At 34.5% G+C, this 23,228-nt stretch overlaps 1 protein-coding gene across 1 annotated transcript in view; it reads left to right on the plus strand.

Annotated features, from left to right (window-relative positions):
• LOC129231104 (kielin/chordin-like protein) overlaps positions 1 to 23,228 on the plus strand; it is a 136,171-nt gene that overhangs the window by 36,546 nt on the left and 76,397 nt on the right. Inside the window, exons 13-19 of the mRNA XM_054865350.1 lie at positions 857 to 939; positions 2,911 to 3,052; positions 5,625 to 5,783; positions 6,639 to 6,722; positions 7,405 to 7,577; positions 12,880 to 12,973; positions 14,142 to 14,227. Of these exons, the coding sequence (XP_054721325.1) occupies positions 857 to 939; positions 2,911 to 3,052; positions 5,625 to 5,783; positions 6,639 to 6,722; positions 7,405 to 7,577; positions 12,880 to 12,973; positions 14,142 to 14,227 (821 nt within the window). The remainder of the gene's footprint in view (positions 1 to 856; positions 940 to 2,910; positions 3,053 to 5,624; positions 5,784 to 6,638; positions 6,723 to 7,404; positions 7,578 to 12,879; positions 12,974 to 14,141; positions 14,228 to 23,228) is intronic.

The raw sequence follows: 23,228 nt of genomic DNA on the forward strand, positions 1-23,228 counted from the left end.
AGGACTGGGACAACTGCATTTATATGTCAAAATTAAGATTTAAAAATTACTTCTAGCTCCTCCAGTAGGTATCAAAAGTCTAAAGCTGTTACATCTATTGGGCAAGCTTGAAATAATTTTTCATACTTTATTTGGGCATATAAATGCAGCTGTCCTATTCCTCTTGCCATCCCACACCCCCTATAGAAGATTCTGTGTTATAATTCCGTAAATTGGTACGACCAAGGACAGTTTTTTTTTTCGTGACATAGTGCGGCTCTGGTAAGTTCAACAATGACCTTGAAAATGTTCATCTCTTTTTGGGGAGTTTAGTAAAAAAGGAATGCGTTATTGGTGCGGCTTTGAGTTGGAATATTTTGCATAATATAGCGAAAGTAACTCAACTAAACTCAGCCTCAATTACTCTTCTCTTTCACCAAAATGCATGAGCCGATGTTTCAATTTTTTTTGGTAAGCTTTAAAATCTTGAAGTATATGACCACGGGCGTCCCGATGAGAAGTTACGGATGGTCATTGTAACCTTTTAAATAATTCCTTATTCAGCAGGCTCTGGTGAAGATTTTGCAAATTTGGAGATAATATCGCAACACTGAGATCCTTGATTTTTTAATTGTGTTTTAATGATGTCTAATGCTTCTTCTGATGTCATGTATGTATGATATGTGGACAATGTTAATGCTCGCATTTTAACATTCGGTAAAGTTGGAATTTCATTCGGCAAGTTGAGAATTTTTCACCTCCCAAAAATTTTAGTTTGGGGCGTCCCTGGATACCATTTGGCTCCATTTTTCGCTTTTATTGCATGTGTTTTAACAAAATTTCTTAGAATTCTCATATGAAAAAAATATGTTTTCAGAATGCAAGTACGAAAATCGAGAATATGAGAATGGTGAGCGATGGAGAAGTTCATCCGATTCTTGTGAGATTTGTCTGTGCATGGTAAGTATGAATAATTAAATCTTGCTTACCTTTTGGCTGGCGGTCCTCACTTACCTTATCAAACTATATTTCATCGCAAGAGGTACGCGTTTAAAGTTCATTTTTGATAAGATTTAGAAACAGTTTTTGATGGCCTTACATGTAAGTGGGCATGGTTTTTTGTGTATTTTTTTTCGACAAAATATGCATTGTGTATAATGACCAGTCGCTCAACTGGTGAAGCTGTTAGAACGACTTCAAGTACAACCGGTTAACTGGTGGCTCTATTATTAGAAAGCTTCTGGTTAGTTTCCGGCGAGCAGTGCAGGATAATCAGTTACTTTTTATGAACGTGAACTAAGTGTGATTTTATTAGTATGCAATGGGACTAGTAGAATAGAATAGGGAAATACTAGTAGAATAGTTAAACAAGGAGGAAAACTATGGAATCCATCCTAATGCATCTGCAACCGTTGTCATTAAAACTTAAACGAATGAAAACTGTTCGAGATCAGCGTTTCCTCTTCATGTACTAACGAGGCAAAAGACAAATATTAAATGTGTTGTTGTTTTGTGCCAGCTAGGCTGGCAATTTGGGGGTGCACTGCTTCTTTTTTTCAACTGTTCCGTAATTTGGTGTGAAGTCCGACTTCCACAGTACACACATGCCATAAAAGGACCCGTTTATAGGGTAGGCAACCATTCACAGCACAGCAACACATTCACACAAAGGAAAGACAGGAGAGAGAAGGTACATCCATGCCCGAGTCAGGATTCGAACCCGGGACCACCTCTTCGCAGTCAGGCTCCTCTGACCACAAGATAAGGAGGGGTGCTATAAATGTGGTTACTGATAAATAATTTCAAGTGGGTGTTATAAGTAAAGGATAGTCTTTTCCGTACAAAACTTTACAATTTTGCTGCCTGACAAAAGTTCTACGTTTTGACGTATTGGTTACACATAGATATTGAATCTACTATTAAATTTTGACATTTATTTTGCTTTTTGATGTAATTATTTTGAAATTTAGAGGATATTTGTTTTCAGGAAGGTGCGGTAAGATGCTCTGAGAGGGATCATTGTGACAGTCTAAAATGCACACATGGTGTAATGCCACGAGGAGCGTGCTGTTCTCCTTGTATAGGTACGACATTTTCATAATATTTGGGCTATTATTTTGTCTATGTATTTTGCACAGCTATTTCTCGCTTTATTTATTGATGACCTAATTTCGAGAGTTAAAATAATGTTATTAGTTTCTTGAGTTTTAATTTGATGTATTTTTTTGAATCAATTTTTTATTTTTTTTCTGCAGTTTTCAACACTTTTTCTAAATTTAGGAACGGATACGTACTTTTATAGAAACCTGTTAATGAGTCTTTAAGATCTAATCTTCTAGAAACGTTATTTGTAATTCAAAGCATTATTAAAAATAGTTGAAATTCATGATCTATTTCCACTATATTTTGATTATTCATTTTAATCACACAAATCACATCCTACATAATCAAAAGTAAACTATGATAATTATTGCTAGCTTGGCTTCGAAAAAGAAATATGAATGAATATTACTTGTTCTGAAATACTATTTAAGATTTATATCACGATGCATTATTAACATTGGAAAACTGTTCAATTATCAAACTTATTCAACATTGGATAACTGTTCAATTATGCACTTTATTTAACATTGGAATTGTTCAATTAAACAGTTTATTTAAAATTGGACAATTGTTCAACTTTGTAATTTATTTAACATTGGACTATTGTTAAATTATACAATTTATTTCACATTGGACAATTGTTCAGTTACATGTATGTAAGTTAAGTTTATATGTATTTGAGCTAGAAACTTTTCGAGTCTTGGATTCAAGAGTGCTATGTTTTGGGCTTATATCGAATTTTTATCGTCGTAGAAATAGTTGTGTGAGATTCTGTTGGTAATATTTATTCCAGATTGCCAATATAAGAATCACATTGTTTTGGATAAGATGCAATTTTCTCCTCCTGATGACCCGTGTGCACGTTGCGTATGTCGAAGAGGTAATATAACGTGCGTTAGAGAGACATGTCCGAATTTATTATGCCGTGTGACCGAACTGCCAGCTGGTGCTTGCTGCCCTGTTTGCAAAGGTTAGTTTTTTTTCTCTCTGTTATTTTTCATAAGTTTGTTCTTGCTTTATTAGTTACATATTTTTTAAAAACTATGGATTTTTTTCATTTAAGTGTATTAAATAAAAAATACCATGTGTTCAAAAATTAAAATTTTGATATTCTAATGAAAACCGACGCAAAATTGTCTCACAAAATTGACGTAATTCATACCACAGTATCTTCAATACACTGGAATATGTAAAAACAGCTAGGTAGTTTTTGAAAGGAAAAGGAAGAAAGAAAAACATTCAAAGTACTTAGAGAAACTTGATGGGGAAGTAACCTAGAGAAAATTTGAACAGAAAACTGAAATCCCAACGAGACAAGAGGCTAATACAATCTTTTTGGTTGGTTGGTGCTATTGGGTTTAATGGCGCATGGGCCTTGATAGTTGAAACTGCGCCAAACAATTGTTAGAGAATCTTTCTAGGGGTGAAAGAGGAAATGTGTATATGACAATCGTTATTTTCGTATTTGTATCTACACCAGATATTCATTCTGACTAAGCATCGCATTTCATTCAAAAGCACTAACCGTTGTCTCAGATTCGATTCCAATCGCCAGTGACGTACTGCCGAGCATCTTCCGAGAATGTACCTATTTTCGGCTTTTCGGCAGAGATCGACAAAGAATGCAAAATCTTTGGAGCAGAAATATTTTTAAACGCTAGACAAACAATTTCTCAGTTTATAGTAAAACTCTGTAACATGGCATCTGAATTATTTTTTTTCTGAGGAAACTAGTCGCCAGGATGTGTTTTTTAGTCGCCCGGGTGACCTGGTGCCGGGATTTGTCAGACCTTGACCATCGAGCATGTGTATGTTCAATTGGATTTACGTTTGAGGATCTCACAGAAAATTTCCTGCGCTGAATAACTTCTAGCTCCAATAGTTCTTCTTTATCTTTCATGATACGCAGCAGATGGTTTGTAAATGAAAATGTGTCGTGAACATCTTAGAATCTCTGAACAGAGATGGCTGTGGTAAATAGAGACATCTATACAGTCGGGAAAAAAACGCAGTTATAGATTCTTCTCAAAATTTATCAACTTACTACCAAACGGCACGAACTTGAGGGTCTCAGATCTGGACGAAATTCTGGATTTAGGTTAATTCCCACTAGATATGAACCCAGTTAAAGCGGTTTGACTTCATAGGCCCTAATAACGAATAACGAATAAATACCTTTGTGCTGAAGATTCAAAAAATCAGTAATCCAACAGTTCGGCTGCGACGGGGGTACAAAGTTGTTATTTGAGTCCAGAAAAGCAATGATTTTGCCTTTGAAAGGAATCTTTTTTTTTACCCTTTTCTGGCATTTGCATGGCAGTATGAGCCAATTAAATGCATTCACAACATAGAATAAATCTCCCCTCCCCATCCTTTGTTGTACTAAAAAGAGACGCCGAATGTCTTGGAAGGGGAGATATTGTCTCAAAGTTTCCAATTACAATGAAAACGCCATTGCAGTTCTCTGGAGTCCTGCAAATCAGTGTGGTTCAGGCGGCAGAAACTTGAGGATCACGAATCTGGATTAACTTGTGGATTTAGGTCAATTCGTACTAAATATGAGCCCATATAAAATAGTTTGAGTGCGTAGGCTCTAGTTCGACACCAAAGAGGGTATACATTTGCTTCTTTAGCTCCGGAACTGCAATAGCGTTTTCTTTAAAATTTTAAACTGGGCACAATATTTGATCTCCTTATATCTATCGCGTCTCTAGTTAATACAACGTAGGGGCAGTGAAATTTATTCTATACTGTGAATGCATTCAGTTATGCAATACTGCAGTGCAATATCAAGAAAAGAATGGAAAAAGCTTTATTTCAAAGGAAAACCATTGCTTTTCTGTAGCTAAACTAGAAACTTTGGACCTTCATTACAACCGAACTAGGGCCTGTGCAGTCAAACCACTTTACTTGGGCTCATATCCAGTGGGAATTAACCTAAATCCAAAATTTCTTTTGGACCCGTGACCCTCAAGTTCGTGCCGTTTAGTAGTTAGTTTTCTTCACTTTGATGCGCCCAACGTCGAAGTGATATTCATTAAACTTCTTCACAAGAATTTTCTTCTACAGCGCAGTTCAGGATTTGCCCAGAAAGTAATAGCTCTCGAAATAATGTCTGTTTTACTTACACTCCAATTCAATCCGTTGAAATTTGCTGCTTAAAATTTCTTTGACTCACAGATGAAAGTCTGTATCAAAGAATATTTATTGACCAACTGCTGTAGCATACAACTTTGTCTTGCTAGTATAGGGAATCAGAACAACAATGTGCTAAAACATCTCTCACTTCATTACGTGCTGTCTCAAACTTGTCATATTTGCTTTCTGTGAAGTCAGTCCATCAGTTTTGAAGTTGAACGTTTTGAGCGTACGAAAAAACAAACCCCGGGAACTAAAAATAGAGTTTTAGTTATTAAAATCCACTGGAAAAAACTTAAATATCTTTATGTCTGTAAAGAACTTTTTTTTTAAATCAATGACATGTTTCTCAAATTTGAGTATTTTGTGTTTATTTTTTGTATCAGGTTGTAACAATGGAGCAGGTCAAGTAATACAGCATGGTCAGAAATGGATCCACCCTTCCGACGTTTGCCAAGTATGCTCATGTCAAGAAGGGATCAGCAAATGTGAAAGGATGTCTTGTGAAATCTTGTGCACGCATCCTGTTATGACACCTGATAACTGCTGTCCCAACTGTAACGGTAAGTTTAGTGAAAGAGGTAGAAACAATATTTTTACCTAAATGCAGACTATCAAGTGGACTGCAGATGAAACTAAGTTATTTTTTTTGACACAAACGTTTATTTAATTCCGTTATTTTATAAAAGATCTCGGACGTCATACTTGGATAGGAAGAAGACATGTTTATTTATACAGAATCTTCATTATGTTGAATTTTAGATTTTATTTTTAATTGTATGTAGTTGTCATGTGTATGTAGTTGTCTAATACTAACTGAAATAAAATAGTGAAGTAACTACTGACATTGCGTCATTGAAAATGAATATGAATTTCAGTTTGTACCTTATCAATAATTGATTCGTATGCAGAAGCATAACGAAGGATAAATATAGATTGCATTTTTTCACATTTAATTTTCATAAAGTTATTGAAGGAAAAATAACTTTACATTATTAAATTTTAAGCATAGATATATAAATTTTTCTCAGCGTCATTTTGCAAAATGTCTTTAATCAATCGATAAAATATCATGCGTTGTTATTACAAGTTAGAATTAATTGCAACCACTGTTGCTGATTTGTTTTGTTGTGTTTAACATATATCAAAAAATCACCTTTAATATTAGCAAAAATAAAAGTAATAATAACCATAACTCTGTAAAGCTTTCTTTTCCATTTAACGCGGTAGATTCACTTTTTGTGTAACAGTACAAAAAAAAAAAAAAAAAAAAAAATCTGGTATGAATTTGAGCCAAATCAAAACAGTCAACTATCACAATTGTACCTCGCTTGCAAAAAATTACTAGAAACCTATGTGTTAAGCGTAAGTCACTAGCTAGTGTTTCATATAATTCTTAGTAGAAAATGTATTTCTAGGTTGTCAAGTTTCAGGAAGAGTATACAAGATCAATGAAGAAATACCGTCCTCAGATCCTTGTCGTAGATGCTTCTGCTTCGGTGGTAAATGTTAAAAAGTCTTACTTCATTTATTTTATACGTTACCTACTGAATGAATCATGTCTTCTAAGTTTAAACACAAATTTTTCTTGCAGGCAGAATGTGTTGAACCTATATATTTGCTAGATTTTTTTCTCTAGTGGCTAAACACAAACGCATACTAACCAAAATTTCAGTTTAAGTTAAATACTAAAAGAACTTTTTAGATTGTTACAATAATATTTCATATTAGTTGTGCCTTTTATTTGATTAGTTCAGCTCACAGAAAATTAAAATAATTTTGTTCTCAATCTGTAACTGGTGTAAAAAGATATGTTTAGTCTCCGTGATTGGAAGGTCCATAAAATTAGTGGCAGCCTTGCTGCCGCCAATGTTATGAAGTAATTTATCTAATTAAAACTGGTGTAAAATTGTTAACGATTACGCCATAATATGATACTATAAAAGTAATTGCTCATGTAAACTACATCGGTTGTCTGTTAACTTACAAAGAAAGTTTTTATAAGGTTACATGTCACAAAGTGTAAGCTTTAGTACCACGCTTTCTTAGAAGGTTTCCTATTTTTAAGGGTAACTTTTCACAACTTTCGATGTTTATAGATACAGTCGAAATCTCCTCTAACTATAGAATTTTTACTCTGGCATTTTACGATACTTGATATATTTTTAAACATATATGTTGTAGGAAATATGGAATGTGAGTCCCTTCGCTGTCCACAAGTGACTTGTAATAAACCAGAACTAAAGCCAGGGGACTGTTGCCCATCATGTACCCACTGTCTTTTCCGAGGTTTGATGTATGAGGATAACGAAGAATTCCAACCTCCATCAGACACATGTTATAGATGCACATGCGATGTGAGTATACAAAAGTCCCAATCAGTTTTTATTTTCTTAATAGAAAAATTGTCTCCTTCTAGTGATGGGCAAATCGAGTTCTCATAATCGAATCACTCGGTTATTCAAGATCATTCGAGAACTTAATTATTACGAGTTCTCGATTGTCAGATCTCGAGTTCTTAATTATTAGATCTAGAGTACTCGATTATCACAACTCGAATTCTCGATTATTACAACTCGAGTTCTAAATTATCGTTTCCCGAATTCTCGATTATCCCAGCTCCAGTTCTCAATTGCCACAGCTAGAGTCCTCGATTGTCGCATCTTGAGTTCTCGATCATCACAGCTCGAGTTCTCGATTACCTCATCCTGAGATCTCAAATTAAAAATAATCGAGAAGTCAATCGCTCGAAATTTCGATTCGAAAGATCATGGTTGTCAATCGCTCGAGTTCTCGATTTGAAAAAATCTCAATTATCAATCGCCCGAGTTCTCGATCTCGAAAAATCTCGAATGTCTATCACTCGATTACCAGAAGTACTTGATTCTCGAGATCTTGATTATGCCCAACACTACCTCCTTATGTGGAATTATTGATATACTAAAGAGCAATGAAACAGGTTTGCTTAGTTATCTAAATCTTCTAAAACCCAAGCTAGACGTTATCTGTCATTTTGTATCTCATAGGATGTTATTGTTCTGCACTGTTATAGTAAGCATCTAATTAAAAAGTAAGTTGTTTTCAACATTTAATTGTTTACTAACCGCCAGGATGGCTTGATTAGATGGCTTTGGCGGCCGCCTTGACTTCGTTACCTTCAGCGGGTTGGTGTACACATCTCCGTTACGCCAAAGTACCGAAGTACACCGGAAATATGCTTCGGGTGTTTCGCCCCCTTCTTGCTGCCTGATGCAGCTAAAATTTAGCAAAAGAATGTTAATTTTCGTCATTGAGACGTAAATTACATTCCTTGGAAGGAAAAAGATGAAAAAGGGTATGTACTGGTCTTAACACTTACGGCGGAACATTAATAAATCTACACCACTACATTGATTTATCCCATTTTTTTTTTGCCACGCAGCGCGTCAAACAAAATGCACTATCACTCAAACCAGGAATTTATTGCACCGAGGTCAAGTTTTCTGTAAGATCACACGAAGCAATATAGTAGGATAACTGCAAGCAGAGATCCGGAGACTTTGAAGCGAATGAAACGTCTCTGAGAATTGATGTTTTTATTAACACATCTGCTAATTAAATTCCTACGAAGGTGAGATTAGGCTTTCGAAGTTTCCTAAAAAAATTACGAATCTTTGGTAACTTTATCAAGCTTCACGCTGTTGTTGTCGATTAATCATGATTACATACAGACATACATATACATACGGTCAAATTTAATATATAGTAGATTATAACTTTAAAAAGGTAAACAATGCTTTACTTCCACAAATCAAAATTACTTCGTTTTTACTACTCGTGTGTGTTTCTTTTGATTATTGCTTCTGTATTATCATTAATCTTAGTTAGTTCCATTCTGGAAGTAATGTATTATTTCAATTTTTAAAGCGTTCTTAATTGAAAATTATTCGTTTTAAAATTAGTAAAGTTCAACATTGTCATGCTTTATCGTGGATCGTAGGTATTACACAGCGGCTATAGAAATATCAATTTTTCTTTTTAAGGAAAACAGATAAAGACAAACGCCTGAAAAGCAGAATCCATACCAAAGTAGTATCAACATTTTTCTTTTACCTTTATTCTGTACCTTTCAAGAATCAAGGGTATTTAAAATAAGTGGAAAACTTAAACCCAAGAACTAAAATGCAGGTGAAAATTCCTTTTGTTTCCATACATAATAAAACAAAAATATCTGAATTCGAAAGACTTTGATTGTCTGGTTGAACTGATTAAATTACGGTGGAAACATTAACTCAAGTAATGTGAAATGAAAAAAAAAAAAGCAAAAACAAATGAAGCGGTGTTCAAAAAAAAAAAAAAAAGACAATTTAAGTCATCATCTTACTTAAAAAAATAAAAAATCAATAAAAAAATAAAGTCATACGGAGTTCAAAGAGTATCATTACGGATTAGCACTGCTTTAAAACCTGCAATTCACTCAGATTATGTGAATAGCATTTTGCCATAACTTAGCCTATACAACTGTCTGGATGTTGTTGCTAGTCACATTATGTTATATTTTTTCAAATAAAAATTCTCGCAAGAAAATGAATATGTTTATACATTTTACAGGTCATCATATAACATCCAGATGGTCAGCTATAGACTAAGGAAATGCAAGCTATTTGCATAATCCTGGAAGAACATTTACAGGTATTTTACAGATAATATTTATAAAACACTTTTTTTTTTACCCTTTTAAGATTGTTCTTTGGTTTTCAATTTAGTAATGAAAGCTCACATCCAACAAAGCGCGTTTTCTTACTTGACATTTTATTGTAACGGTCAAGAATCGGTAACAAAAAATTCAATGTCTGAAAAATTGCCATATTTTTTTGGGGTCCAACCCCTGATTATGATGAACTAGTTACTACTGAACTTCTGTTTTTGAAAGAACAGGATGATTTTGTTAATATCGAAAAAATGAATTGAAACTGCATAGAAATTTTATCATTTAATTGAAATATCACATCCACTATACACACAAAATGTTACGTCGAGTGACTTAGTTGCATATTAAAGTTCTGAAGTAATTTTAACGTTTAGCAAATGTTAAAAAATATGGACCAAACATCGATTTCTGTAGTCGCAAATATTCTCCATAGTTAAAAAATCTCCTCAACTTGAACAAGCATTCAAAAACAACGTATTGCAAACACAATTCTTTTAGCAATACTGATGCGTGAATTAACAGTTTCTTGCAATACCTAAAAATCACTTGCCACTTCCAGGCTTTACCCAGGACTGCATAGAAAATCCAAGACGGCTTGGGCTAATCCTGGACGTATGATAAGCCAAACTACAATGAATACAAAAACAATAAAAAATTTTTGAAAAAAAAAAAAAATAGAACCGACTTCAAAATTGCTCTAAAAAGTGAAAAATAATTTTATTCTTTAAACACCATCGATAATACTTTTAAACATAATTTTTGAAGTTGGCGCAAAAACGATCGATAAAATCATTCACAGCCATAACTCAACTACAAGTATAAATTTTACCAGGTCCAGTTTCTTCACTACCACATGCATTACGCATTGATGACAGCATATTTGAGTAACGATATAAATGTTTCGTTCCTAACTTTGGATGATTTTTTGATAAAAATATGAACGAAGCATGGTTACAATGGATTTTACTTTTTGGTTTTGCGCCAACTTCAAAAATTATGTTTAAAAGTATTATCGATCGTGTTTAAAGAATAAAATTATTTTTCACTTTTTAGAGCAATTTTGAAGTCGGTTCTATTTTTTTTTTTTCAAAATTTTTTTATTTCATCCTTTTTAGTGTAAATGTAGATATTTCAGAAAAAGTAAGAAGTTCGGCCCTATATCACTGTATTGCTTTTAATGTTGCTGTTATATGGCACCAAACTTTTGTAACAATGAGCTTTATAGTGTCGCGTAGATGAAGATAGCGAAGACAATGTGAATGCCAAATGAAGCGAATACTCGTTAGTCTCAACTCGAGATCTTTATTCAGAACCACGAATGAACGTTACATCTCCTTACATACAACTTGAGAAAGTGCTGGAACTTTCCAGACTTGGAAAGATATAGAAATTAATAGAACATTCGAGAAAATACGGGAAACAGTAGAAACGAAATTTTAGTAAAATTCACTTTGCCCTAGTAGGGATTTGAACCTGGGTCGCTCGTGTGGGAGGCGAGAATCCTACCACTGAGCCACCGTTATCCACGGATGAAAAGTGCGAACTTCGCTACAATATCATTTTAATTGCATAAAATTTACTGTTTTTTGCCCATAACTTTTTTTCTAAAGAACAAATATGGTCAAACAAAGTAATGGGACCTAAGTTGAGCCATCCCCTATCCATTAAAAAAAGAATCATCAAAATCGGTTTACTAGGTGAGACGCTATGAGTGGACAAACAAAAAAAAAAAAACATACATACGGTATGAACTGATAACCACCTCCTTTTTGAAGTCGGTTAAAAATAATTAATTTGAATTTTTACATTTTGAATTCAAATTATGTTTTTCGCAATCACGAGTGTGTATATGCAGGCGTGTGTGTTTGTGTTTGGTGGTATGTGTGTTTGTGTGTAGGGGGTTTGTGTATGTGTGTGTAGGCATATGTGTTTGTGTCCTTGTGCAGGCATGAATGTGTGGGTAGTTGTGTATGTGTGTGTGTATGTTTTTGTGTGTGTATGTGTAGGTGTCTGTATGTATGTGTATGTGTGTGTATGTGTTTGTGTGTGTGTGATTGTGTATGTATGCGCGTGTGTGTAGAACATATATGTAACCTGGAGACGGCTTTCGCTATAGGAGCAGCATCGTGAGGAGCCGATCGACGGTGATGGTGCGGAGGGTGGCGGTGGGAAAATAAAATGATAGCACGCCAAAAACAGTCAAGTGAGAACAATAAGCAATCGTGATTGATCAAAAAAATCACAGTCGCGTCAAAAAAAAAAAAAAGCTACATTTGGGATTTATTAATCGTGGGCCCTTCAGGTTGCATCTGACTGACGTTTCACAGAGCATATCTCTAACTTCGTGCACTAACAAAACCATAAGCATCTCAGGCAAAACATCATCCATCCTGATAGCACAACATGTCACGGCAAAGTCATAGGGATATATATCACTGCGATTCACAACCGTTACAAAGTGAAGGAATTGTGAGGTCTCACTTGACCTGCATCATTGAGAGATCGCTGCGGTAGTTAATTTTTGGCAGGTCAATTTGTGACGTTAGTAAGACGTCCCTGCTACGTCACTTTGTGACGTCACCATGGACTGACATTCGTAAGTCAGTTCGCGTAAGTCATCAATTAACCAGTTGATGATGACCTTACAGTGACATTTTGTGACCATCACTCGACGCGGACCCTTATGTGTCTCGTCGGATCCCAAATGTTTAGTTTCGATTTTTTCTCAAATCTCCAAGCTTCAAATTAGCCTTTAAGTGTAGTTAGCTGAATTGAAAATATCAACACTTTACATACTGATTGCTTCCTTATCGTTTTAGTATAGCTATACCTAACAGATAATTTTAGTTGAATTTTCAAATATAAATTATTTTCAGTTATTTGAAGTTATTATTATAAAATAGTATGAATAATAATGCTTAATATTATGTTTTTGATGGTTATTTCTTACTTTAATACTTTGTTTATAGAAAGGAGCTGTTCATTGTGAGAAACGACACGTATGCAGCCCGCAGTGCACTGACCCCATAAAGCTTCCTGGTCAATGCTGTCCACTTTGTGATGGTGAGTTACTTACTAAATTTACCATTACGATTTGTAACCAAAAAGAAAAAAAAAAGGCTTGGTTTTCAGATTTGGAATGAACGTATTTCCTATTCTTGTTAATGATGGATCGACAGATTTTGGATGGCTGAAACGTAAACATAAATAGCGTCAATGAATTTGAAACTATACATGGTGTAAATTATTCCTTACATGCTTATGCTTATATACATATATAGTATGTTCAACTATTGCGAGCTGAAAATAATCTATCGACAATCCGAAGCTAATATTCAAATATCAAGAACTTTTCGCCGCATTTGGCGAAACGGCCTCATAAAAAATTGAGGAAACTCTCGTGAGATTTGAGCATGAGTTTCTGACCCAGAGGGTAAAGATATGTCCCTCTCATGTTCAAGAATTCTCGAAAGTGGATAGTCGATTCATTTCTGAGAGTTTAATTCACAACATTTTTTTGTTTCATTCAATACAGAAGAAACATAGAAACTCATCTACAGTACGGTCCTAGCCTAACTCAACTCTCATAATAAGACTGACGAACTGAATTTTACCGTTACCCTCATCACTCTTTCAATATGCAACGAAATTTTCGTGAGATATAAGCATGCGTTTCTGAGACTGTGAGAAAGTGAATTTTCTATTGAAGTGCGATCGTCTGATTTGCTATTAAAAGATAATAGCCATAAAGGTTTCCTCCTCCTGCAGCAACTTACACTTCGAATAAAAATATGACATAGAAAAATGTAAATACCTCCAATAGCTCAAAAATGACATGCGATGTTCACGTTTTTTTCTCAGTTTTCATTCCCTAAAATTAGAGTTTTAGATTCTTACGAAGATTAACTTAATAGTGTAGTTAAAAGATGTCTCATGCATTTTTAAAACACACTTATATAATTTGAAATTCAAAAGCATTTTGCAGATGACTTTTAAAAATGCCTGAGATGAACATCCTACATTTAAAATTATTTATTCATGTTATTTTCTGTGGAAAAATAGAAAATAGCAAATACCTTACTTTTGCCTTTGAACAAAGCAGCTGTGGTTAATATTTTCCTTATCCTCCTTTACAATGTAGATTATTTAAATTGGAAATGCTGACCAATAAATGTTTAATTACGTTGATCTATTAAGTTATTAAAACAATTATTTGGGTTATTTTTTCTAGGCTGTGAATATGAAGGAACAGAGATCAGAAACAAGGAGATTTTCACTCCCAATCCTGAAGAGCCGTGTTTAGAGTGTGAATGCAAGGTGAGTTAAAGCAAAGCCATTTCTTTTAAATTCTGTCCCATGTCATCTTTTTGGTTTGCATTAAGAAATGTAATAAAATTAAAACAATGAGTGGGGATGTACTGTTAAAACTAACTGTTGAAAAAGGCAAATTAGTTTGAATATTGAGACAACAGCACGTTGAATAAGCACTACATCTCTAAGATCTGCAAAAATAACTTTGTACGCTTCCTGCTTTCTAGGATAAAAGAGATGACTCAATTTTATTGCCAAGCAGAAGGGGGGACGGCGTCTCCCGAAACATTTGGTTTTATTATCGGAAAAGTAATGCAAATGCAATGTATATTGGTTTAAAACAACATTTTTTATTGATAAGTCCACCAATAAGGGGTGAGCTATAACGAGTGGTAAGGGTTGAACTATAAAAGTTGGGAACCGAATATATTTTAACTCGAAACATTTTTGACTCAAATAGCAGAAAATCAAATAAATAAATGGTGTCCATGAAAAAAAACCTTAACTCTATATTTTTCCTCAGTTTGAAACATCTGGGTTCGTTCAAACTCAATATTTAAGTCATCTTTACTGAACTGAGATAATTACTATGCTCTCAATGTACCCAGTGACAAATCCACCGTCGCTTGCTATAAGTTTGTAGTAAAATCAGAAAACGTGTTTTGGAATTGCAAGAAATTCTGAGTCAGTAAAAGCAAAAATGAGACAGTGAGATGCAATAGGATGTAAGTGAACTTCTTAAAGTTATGAGTGAAACGCGTTTGAAGTTCAGATCCTAGGAACGCTTTCATTAAACAGTTTTTCTAAATCATTCTGTATAACAGCACCTACCAGGGCTACCAAGTACCACATCTTGCCGCGAAACTGATGAGAGTCACTCCTATCATTTGCACAATCTATCACAAAAATTATATTTTCCCAACACATTTGTAAATGATAAATCCCAAAATATTTGCATTTGTGTATAAAATGCTGCATAAAAAAAAAGTTTCTTTTTTTAAAACCAAAGCTATATAATTGCTCTTACAGAATGGAAACATTACTTGCTTCCAAAAGCATTGTCCGCGGCTCGATTGTTCGAATCGGATCAAGTCCGCTGATGAATGCTGCGAGAAATGCTCTGATGGTTGTATTGATCCGATAGATGGAAGAACAACACACAAAAATGAAGATATTTGGATTCCTTCTAATGATCCATGTAAAATATGCATGTGTAAAGTAAGTAATATTGATTTGTATTTACAGTGAAATCTCGTTATAACGAACTTCAAAAGACCTTAAAATTTGTTCGTTGTAACAAGAGTTTTGTTGCAACGGAGTTCAAGCAATGTAATGAAAATTAAATCGCGACTGAAAATTTATTTCGTTGAAACGGATATTTCGTTGTATTGGTGTTCGCTGTAACGGATTTCACTGTTTTATATTGATCTGTGCTTTACTTTAATAGTTGAAACATTTATAACCATAATATTTCATATTTTCTTTTGAGAAAACTGAAAAAAAAAAAACCTCTAATTTGAATTCCGACACTTTGAATTCAAATTATGTTTTTCGCAATCACGAGTTGCGACAAGACTCTACTGGTTAGAGTTATTGTTTCTAGAAATGGCTCCCCCGCCCAAGCATGTCCCTCCTCCTGGGTGCTTACGTGTATATAGTAGTGTGCGTGTGTGTGTGTAGGTTTACGTGTGTGTGTAGGCTTACGTGTGTGTGTAGGCTTACGTGTGTGCACGTAGGCGTGTGTATGTGTGTAAAGGCGTGCGCGCGTAGGCGACTGTGTATGCGCATGCGTGTGTAGGACATGGACGCCACCGCCCAGCAAAAGTGGATTCCGGGGGACAGTGCTCAGGACCAGCCGCGCCGCCGCCGGTGGACGGTGGTGCTGCAGACCTGGTTCAAGCTGAAAAAGAAACCGGAACATCAAGGACTGTCAAGTGAGAACAATAAGCAATCGTGATTGCTCAAAAATTACCATTTAACGGTATGAGTTATAAAGACTACCGTTACTGTTACTAATATTTTAAAACATCAAGTATAAAACCATTCAGGGCTTTCTATTATTTTGTTAACAAAGCGCAACAATATTAGCAACTTACTCAAGTGTGTCTAATCAAATGCTGGATTCACATCCAAATCAACACCAGTGAAATTTTCATCGCTCGGGTTTGGGCTTGTTTATTGTTTGGCAAAGATAAAGTAGCACTTAAAGTAGTTCTCGACAGCCAGTATTCAAAATCTGGTCTTTAAGCGTAAGTTTCTGAGTAAGAGCCAAATTGTGACTTATTATTAACCAGACTTCAAAAAAGGAGGTTGTGATTTCGTCTTGCGGCTTTCTATGTATGTTTTCGTATTTCTCCAAGAATACTGGACCGATTAAAAAAAAAGTATTTTTTTATTTGGAAGGGTAATCTTTCCAGATGGTCCCATGTTAATTTTGTCTGGATCTGATGAGGGGTCTCGGAGAAATCTAAGAAACTTTAAATTGCATACGCGTTATGGCTACGTAGACCAGCTATCGTCAGCTCCGCAACACGTCACAGGTCACTTGGTTTTGGCTTGAACGGTGCGTTTTTTCGACGGAGGAATCTTGTTTTGAACAATATTTAATTATCACGCATCGGGATGTTTGATTTTCATGGCGCCGCCTGTTAATTTTAATTATAGTCTTACTAATTTATTTATTACTCATGTAGCTAATCAGTAAATTAAATGTATTTTGCAACGAAGAAAGTTCAATTAATTAATTTAATATAATTTTTTGTTAATAAATAACTTCATTTAATCATTAAAGTTTGTTTTGGTTTTTTTAATATTTCATGTATATTAAGTGTTCAATTCAAGGGGATTTAAAGACAAAAAATCCCCCCCCCCCCCCGACGATTAAATTTACATTCCTTATTGTTTGTATCGTAACTGGTGTCCGATTTCTGAAATTTGACAAGTATTCTAGATCTAATATTTCATGACGCCGTCAGTTTAATTTACAGTTATGGCAATACTAATTAACAGACTTCGTTGGAATTTTTTTATGTACTATGCTCCCCGATTATTAGAAGACGCCTGGAATGATTAGGAAAATTCTTTTTCTGTTTGAAACGGTATACTACCCGGTCGTCTAATGGCTTCAACTCCGGGTATGAAGGATCCTGGAGAAATCGAGGGAACACCTCAAACTTCTTACTCGCGCTTTGATGTTTGTCAATTCATAGCGTCTCACTTAGTGAAACGATTTTTATAATTTTTTTGTTTAATGGATACAAGTAAAGTAACTTAGGTACCAAACCTTTACTTCACCATATTTGTTCTTTGGAAAAAAGTAATGAGCAAAAAACAATAAACTTCATTTAATTTCAATATTAAACGATTAAATATAAAATTCAATGTTAAAGAAAGTGCCATAAAACAAAGGTACTTTCATTACTCAGTGTTAAAGAAAATGCCATAAAACAAAGGTACTTTCATTACTCAGTGTTAAAGAAAGTGCCATAAAACATTAACATTAATCAGGGGTGCCCCTTGGCCGGGGGGTTGAGGGGTATTTTTCTATTCTAGGGGGCTTTTGCTTTGGGGGAGTACCCGCTTCCCTAAATATTTCCCCTGTATTCATCATTAGTAGTTATATTGTAAATTTTGAATAAAGATTCCTCTGAAGCAAACAGGAAATTCATTTAGTATCATTGCTCTAGTAGTATTTTGATCTTCATATATACAACATCGCAGTAGATACTCTGTTTCTAGTGTGGTGTTGATCTATAACGGGGCGAAGTAAAGAGAACTGTGACTTTTTTCACGAGTTACGTGATACGTATTATTGTGAAATATAAAAGAGTTAGGAAAACCATTGATATTTAAATGCTTCTTACTAAATTAGCGCACAAATAAATCCTGGAGAGGAACAAAGACCAGTTTTTAGTGCAAATCGTATAACATGTTTTGCGCATTAAGATTTTTTCTTTTTTCAACCGACTTCAAAAAAGACGTTCTCAACTCGTCGGAATCTTTTTATGTATGTCCCCTGTAAACGCAAACACGATACTTCCCAGGTTATCCCATGGTCATCAGGTCATATCTGAAGATGGGATTCTTGAAAAATCAAGAAAACTCTTCAAATTCAATGTTCAAAGTCAAAGCGATTTCTGTTAATTTTTAGTGACTCGTGAATTTTTTTCGGAACGCATACTTTGATCAAGTCAAACTGATGATGAAGATAACTTTCTTTGTAAAGAATTGCGCATTTGAAAAAGCCTTTCTTCAGTCATCGAAAGTCTCCGAGACGTTATGCTCTATTTCTTCCTCTATTTTGCTCATCTTAGCTGTTTTTAGACTCCTGCTAGACTCTTTCTCACTCGAGATGTACTAAACGGGTGTACCACATACTCTACCCTACGTACATATTTGAAATTTACACCACTAAAAAGCAAAAAATAAATTATTTTCAAATAAAAAAAGAACCCGACTTCAAAAAACAAAGAAGAACTAAAAAGTAAAAAATAATTAGTCATACTTACATACGATTTCCTACCCAAACGTATAAATCAAATTTATTTTACAATTCCAGTACAAAAATCAGCTAAACACCCAATTATAAAATGAACACCGATTTTAATTACTATACGATGAATTATTTTAATACTTGACTAATTATATACAATCTCTTAATTTTTAATAACCATTTGAAGTCCCGCCAATTGACATCCCACCAAATTCTGAGTTAAACACTAATTTAATAAAACGCGAAAGACTTTAAAACTAAACCTACTCAGTTACGTTAGGTAATAGTTTATCTCATCAAAAACAACCCTGTTGTAAAAATTTCCCCGCCAAGAAATCCTTTAACTTTTCCGCGCAAAAAAGAAAACCTGCATCCTAAACCCAAAAACCCTCAGCCATAAAAAGTTATGATATCTAGTTTACCCGGCAAGTATCTGCCAAACTATCATCCCCCCTCTTTTCCTTTTTCATCACAGCTACTTCCATTAGAACCTCATCCCACCTTCAACTCCTCAGAAATATGGATAGATCTTTTAAATTGTTTATCTAGTTTGGCGGGAAGCTTTTTGCTCACCAAGCAAACCACTTCACTTTGAAAAGCTTCCCGCCAAACAAGATAAACAATTTAAAAGATCTATCCATATTTCTGAGGAGTTGAAGGTGGGAGGAGGTTCTAATGGAAGTAGCTGTGATGAAAAAGGAGAAGAGGGAGGATGATAGTTTGGCAGATGCTTGGCGGGCAAACTAGATATCATAACTTTTTATGGCTGAGGGTTTTTGGGTTTAGGATGCAGGTTTTCTTTTTTGCGCGGAAAAGTTAAAGGTTTTCTTGGCGGGGAAATTTTTACAACAGGGTTGTTTTTGATGAGATATCACATCTTTTTGCATTGATATTATTATTTTGTTTGTATTTTTAGAATTGAGAACTTCAAGTCAGAAAATTTTCAATTGAAACAACGCTGTTTTGTGTTTTTAAGGAACAATAATGGCTAGCCTAATTTTACGTCGTTTTTTTCTGACTATTAAGATTCTATGTTCATTTTGCGAGAATTGAGCGGTTTAAATTTTATTGCAATCCTTGTATCCTCTCTGTTGCAAAGAAAACTTCTTGGATAATAAACTACTATATTTTAAATTATATTGTTTTCGAATATTTTACAACTTCGCAATAAATTCTATTACAGTTTCTTTATTTAACAGATTATTCAACATTTTCATGAAGGTTTCTTTAAATGTTTTACAGCTTGAGGGCTATTTTTATCTAGCTTTTCACTTTTTGTTTAATTACATTTTTTTCTTAAATCGTGGATTATTTTACGTTTTATGGGATAATTTTAATTGTTTGGTGATTTATCTTTTTCTTCCTAGAAGTCTTTGTCTTGTTTAATACCTAGTTTTGTTTAAAAGTTCATTTAAAAAACGAAATAACGCATGTTATCACGAAGCAAAAAAAAAAAAAAAAAAACTAAGCCATTAAATACTTTAAATTTGAATGTGTCAGAAGATCTATACAACTTTACTCGATGTCAAATCGCGGATATCCCAAATTTTCCATAGCGAATGCGCATACTGCGCGCGGAGTAAGCTCATTAAAAGTCTTGCTTAAATTAATTGCAAAAAATTTTTCAGCTAACAAATTACTGCAAAGCACGGATATCCACACACGTATTTCATATATTTTCAATTCATTATGTGTTGTTTGTGAAAAATCCAATAATTTAGAAAATAAGCAAACCAATAAAAAAAAGTGCTATTTTTCGCTTTCAATTAAAAAGTTATATGTGCCGTATTCATATGCGTACAGTTTCATATAATTTGTCACGTAAAATATTGTAATGATTTAATCTCAGTTTCACGCTGACATTTAAAATTTCTTCCCTCCATAAATATAAAACTGAAAAACAGGGGGAAGGAAATTTCGTATCGGCAAAACTTGGGGGGGGGGCAGCATTCTAATCACATTCATTAATTTCTTTCTCTGCTTAAGTATAAACAAACAACATAGAATCTGAAAACAGAAAGCCCAATGAGCTAAATCTGCGCGCATGCGCAGTCGCTGTGGCAAATTTGTGATATCTGCGATTTAACGTCTAGTTGCAACTGTTGGATACGCTTTAGTCTTGATTGAGTTTCATTTCCTAAGACAACTTTGGAATAACTGTTACATCTGTTCTAACCTTGCAATTACAGTCCGAGATAAACAAATCCTATGAGCTGAGAGTAAGTACAAAAGAATTTAGGGAAAATTAGTGACTTTCAAACTTCAATTACTTCGGCCCATGATGTCCCTGGGGTTGAATTTTTGTATATGTACTCAATGGCCCCCCAAGAATACGTATACAAAAAATCATTACCGTAGCCCCCCGGGGGGCTGTGATAGAACCCCGGGAAGGCCCAATTTGGAGGTAAAAATGAGGGGGAAGGGGAGGGGGGTCAAATGGCACAAAAGGCACATCAGTAGGACACAAGGAATGTGTGTGCGAAATTTCAGCTTGATTCCTTTTTTCGTCTGGGCTGTAACCCTGTCAAAGAAAGCGAAAACTTTTTTGAACAGCGATTTTATAACTTTAATACCTCCACCCCCTGATGGTCCAGGAGATTGTATTTTGGTTTACGGCGTCAGGGGCCACTAGAGATTGAGTGTACCAAAAATCAACTCCGGGGGTCTTCATGGGGCTGAGATACAGAGGGGTGAAAAACCCAAAAAACCCCAACTTGTTTTGTCGTGTAATCTTGTTCTTGGTTGCTTTTATTTTCTTTCGTCTTTGGCGGTGGATTCTGTGGGCTGCTGACGTTTGGTTTCCTTGGCGGGGCGGGACGCTCCCGCGTCCCGTGATAGGAGACCCCGACTTCAAATGGTTGTTAAAAATTAAGAGATCGTACATAAATAGTTAGGTATTAAAATAATTCATCGTATAGTAATTAAAATCAGTGTTAATTTTGTTTAGTTTAGTTGATTTTTGTACTGGAATTGTAAAATAAATTTGATCAATACGTTTTGGTAGGAAATTGTATGTAAGTATGATTAATTATTTTTTACTTTTTAGTTCCTGTTTTTTTTTTTTTTTTTTTTTTTTTTTTTTTTTTTTTTTTTTTTTGAAGTCGGTTCTTTTCACAAAGTAAAGGAAGTATTGTATTCACCAAAAAATTTTGACCCAAAAATAGGCCTTAATTTCCGTTTTGCTTGCCCCCGCATGAGAGTTGTTTTTTTTTTCAACCCAACCACACGTGGATATATGTCAAAGAACGTATAGATACCCGAAATATCCATTTTGACCATCCCCGAATTAATTAAAACGAGTTTTCTCGTGACGTCTGTATGTACGTATCAACGTATGTATCTCGCATAGCTCAAAAACGGTATGTTCTAGAAAGTTGAAATTTGGTACGTAGACTCCTAGTGGGGTCTAGTTGTGCGCCTCCCTTTTTGGTTGCATTCGGACCTTCCTAAGGGGGTCTTTTGCACCTTTTTGTGGGGAAATCATTATTAATATGAATGCAAACGCAAGTGGTGTTATAATTTGGCAAACACTAGGCGACATATCGCCAAGTTTTCGGTCGCTAAGTTTTTTCGCCAACTTGGCGACAAAAATATTTCTTTTTTTTTTCTTTTACATTAAATTTGTCTCATTTTGGCCATTATTGGCAATATTTAGAGAGTTAACCATTGAATCACATTAAAATGTGCAATATTGGGAAAATTAACCTGTATAAAACATTTTTTTTGCTTCAGTTCGCAAGAAACTTGGGGCAAAAATATTTAAAGTGTTTCTTTGCTCTCTCCAAGGCATCTATAACTATTATCATTAAGTTGGCGTAAAAGGAAGTCACGTGACGCAGATCTTTTTATTTGAAAATAATTTATTTATTTTTTACTGATAGCGGTGAAAATTCTTAACAGTTACGTTTTACTTACGCAATTTCATGAAGTATTATTGAAGTTATGCCATATCTCTACATAATATACCCTTGAGAAAAAATATATGATACTGCGATTGACCTTGTTAAAATAAGCTTTTACTTTTCTAATTCTAATGTAAGAATACGACTGTAGTCCGAAATCCTATCCCCAATGAGTTAAGATTCTATATTCATGGAAATTTGGATCAGAATTCAGCTGAGGAAAATATTCATTCAAAATTTGTATTTTCTGTCTAATGGGCAGGGGCACCCCAAACGGGAGGTCACGGGAGATCACTGTGATCTCCCAAAAATTTTTCTTATTCGGCAAATGTTATCTAATAGTTCCGCAAGTTTGAAGATATTATTACAAAATTACATTTTTTTAACGATGCCTAAGTCATCTTTAAATGTGTAGAGGTAGTAGTGGTTGATTGATTTTGTGAGTCTTTGTCTGTTCGTATTTTATTTTCGATATTATATACACTAAAGCAATGCAAATAAAGTGACAAAATAATTTCAAACCCATACTTCTATTTTGTGAAAATAATTTTAAAAAGTTATTCTGCGATTTTACATATTAAAATTGTTTTGCTTCCTGATTTTAACAACAACG

Source organism: Uloborus diversus, chromosome 10 (assembly GCF_026930045.1).
Source record: "Uloborus diversus isolate 005 chromosome 10, Udiv.v.3.1, whole genome shotgun sequence".
In the NCBI taxonomy this organism is placed as follows: Eukaryota; Metazoa; Arthropoda; class Arachnida; order Araneae; family Uloboridae; genus Uloborus; species Uloborus diversus.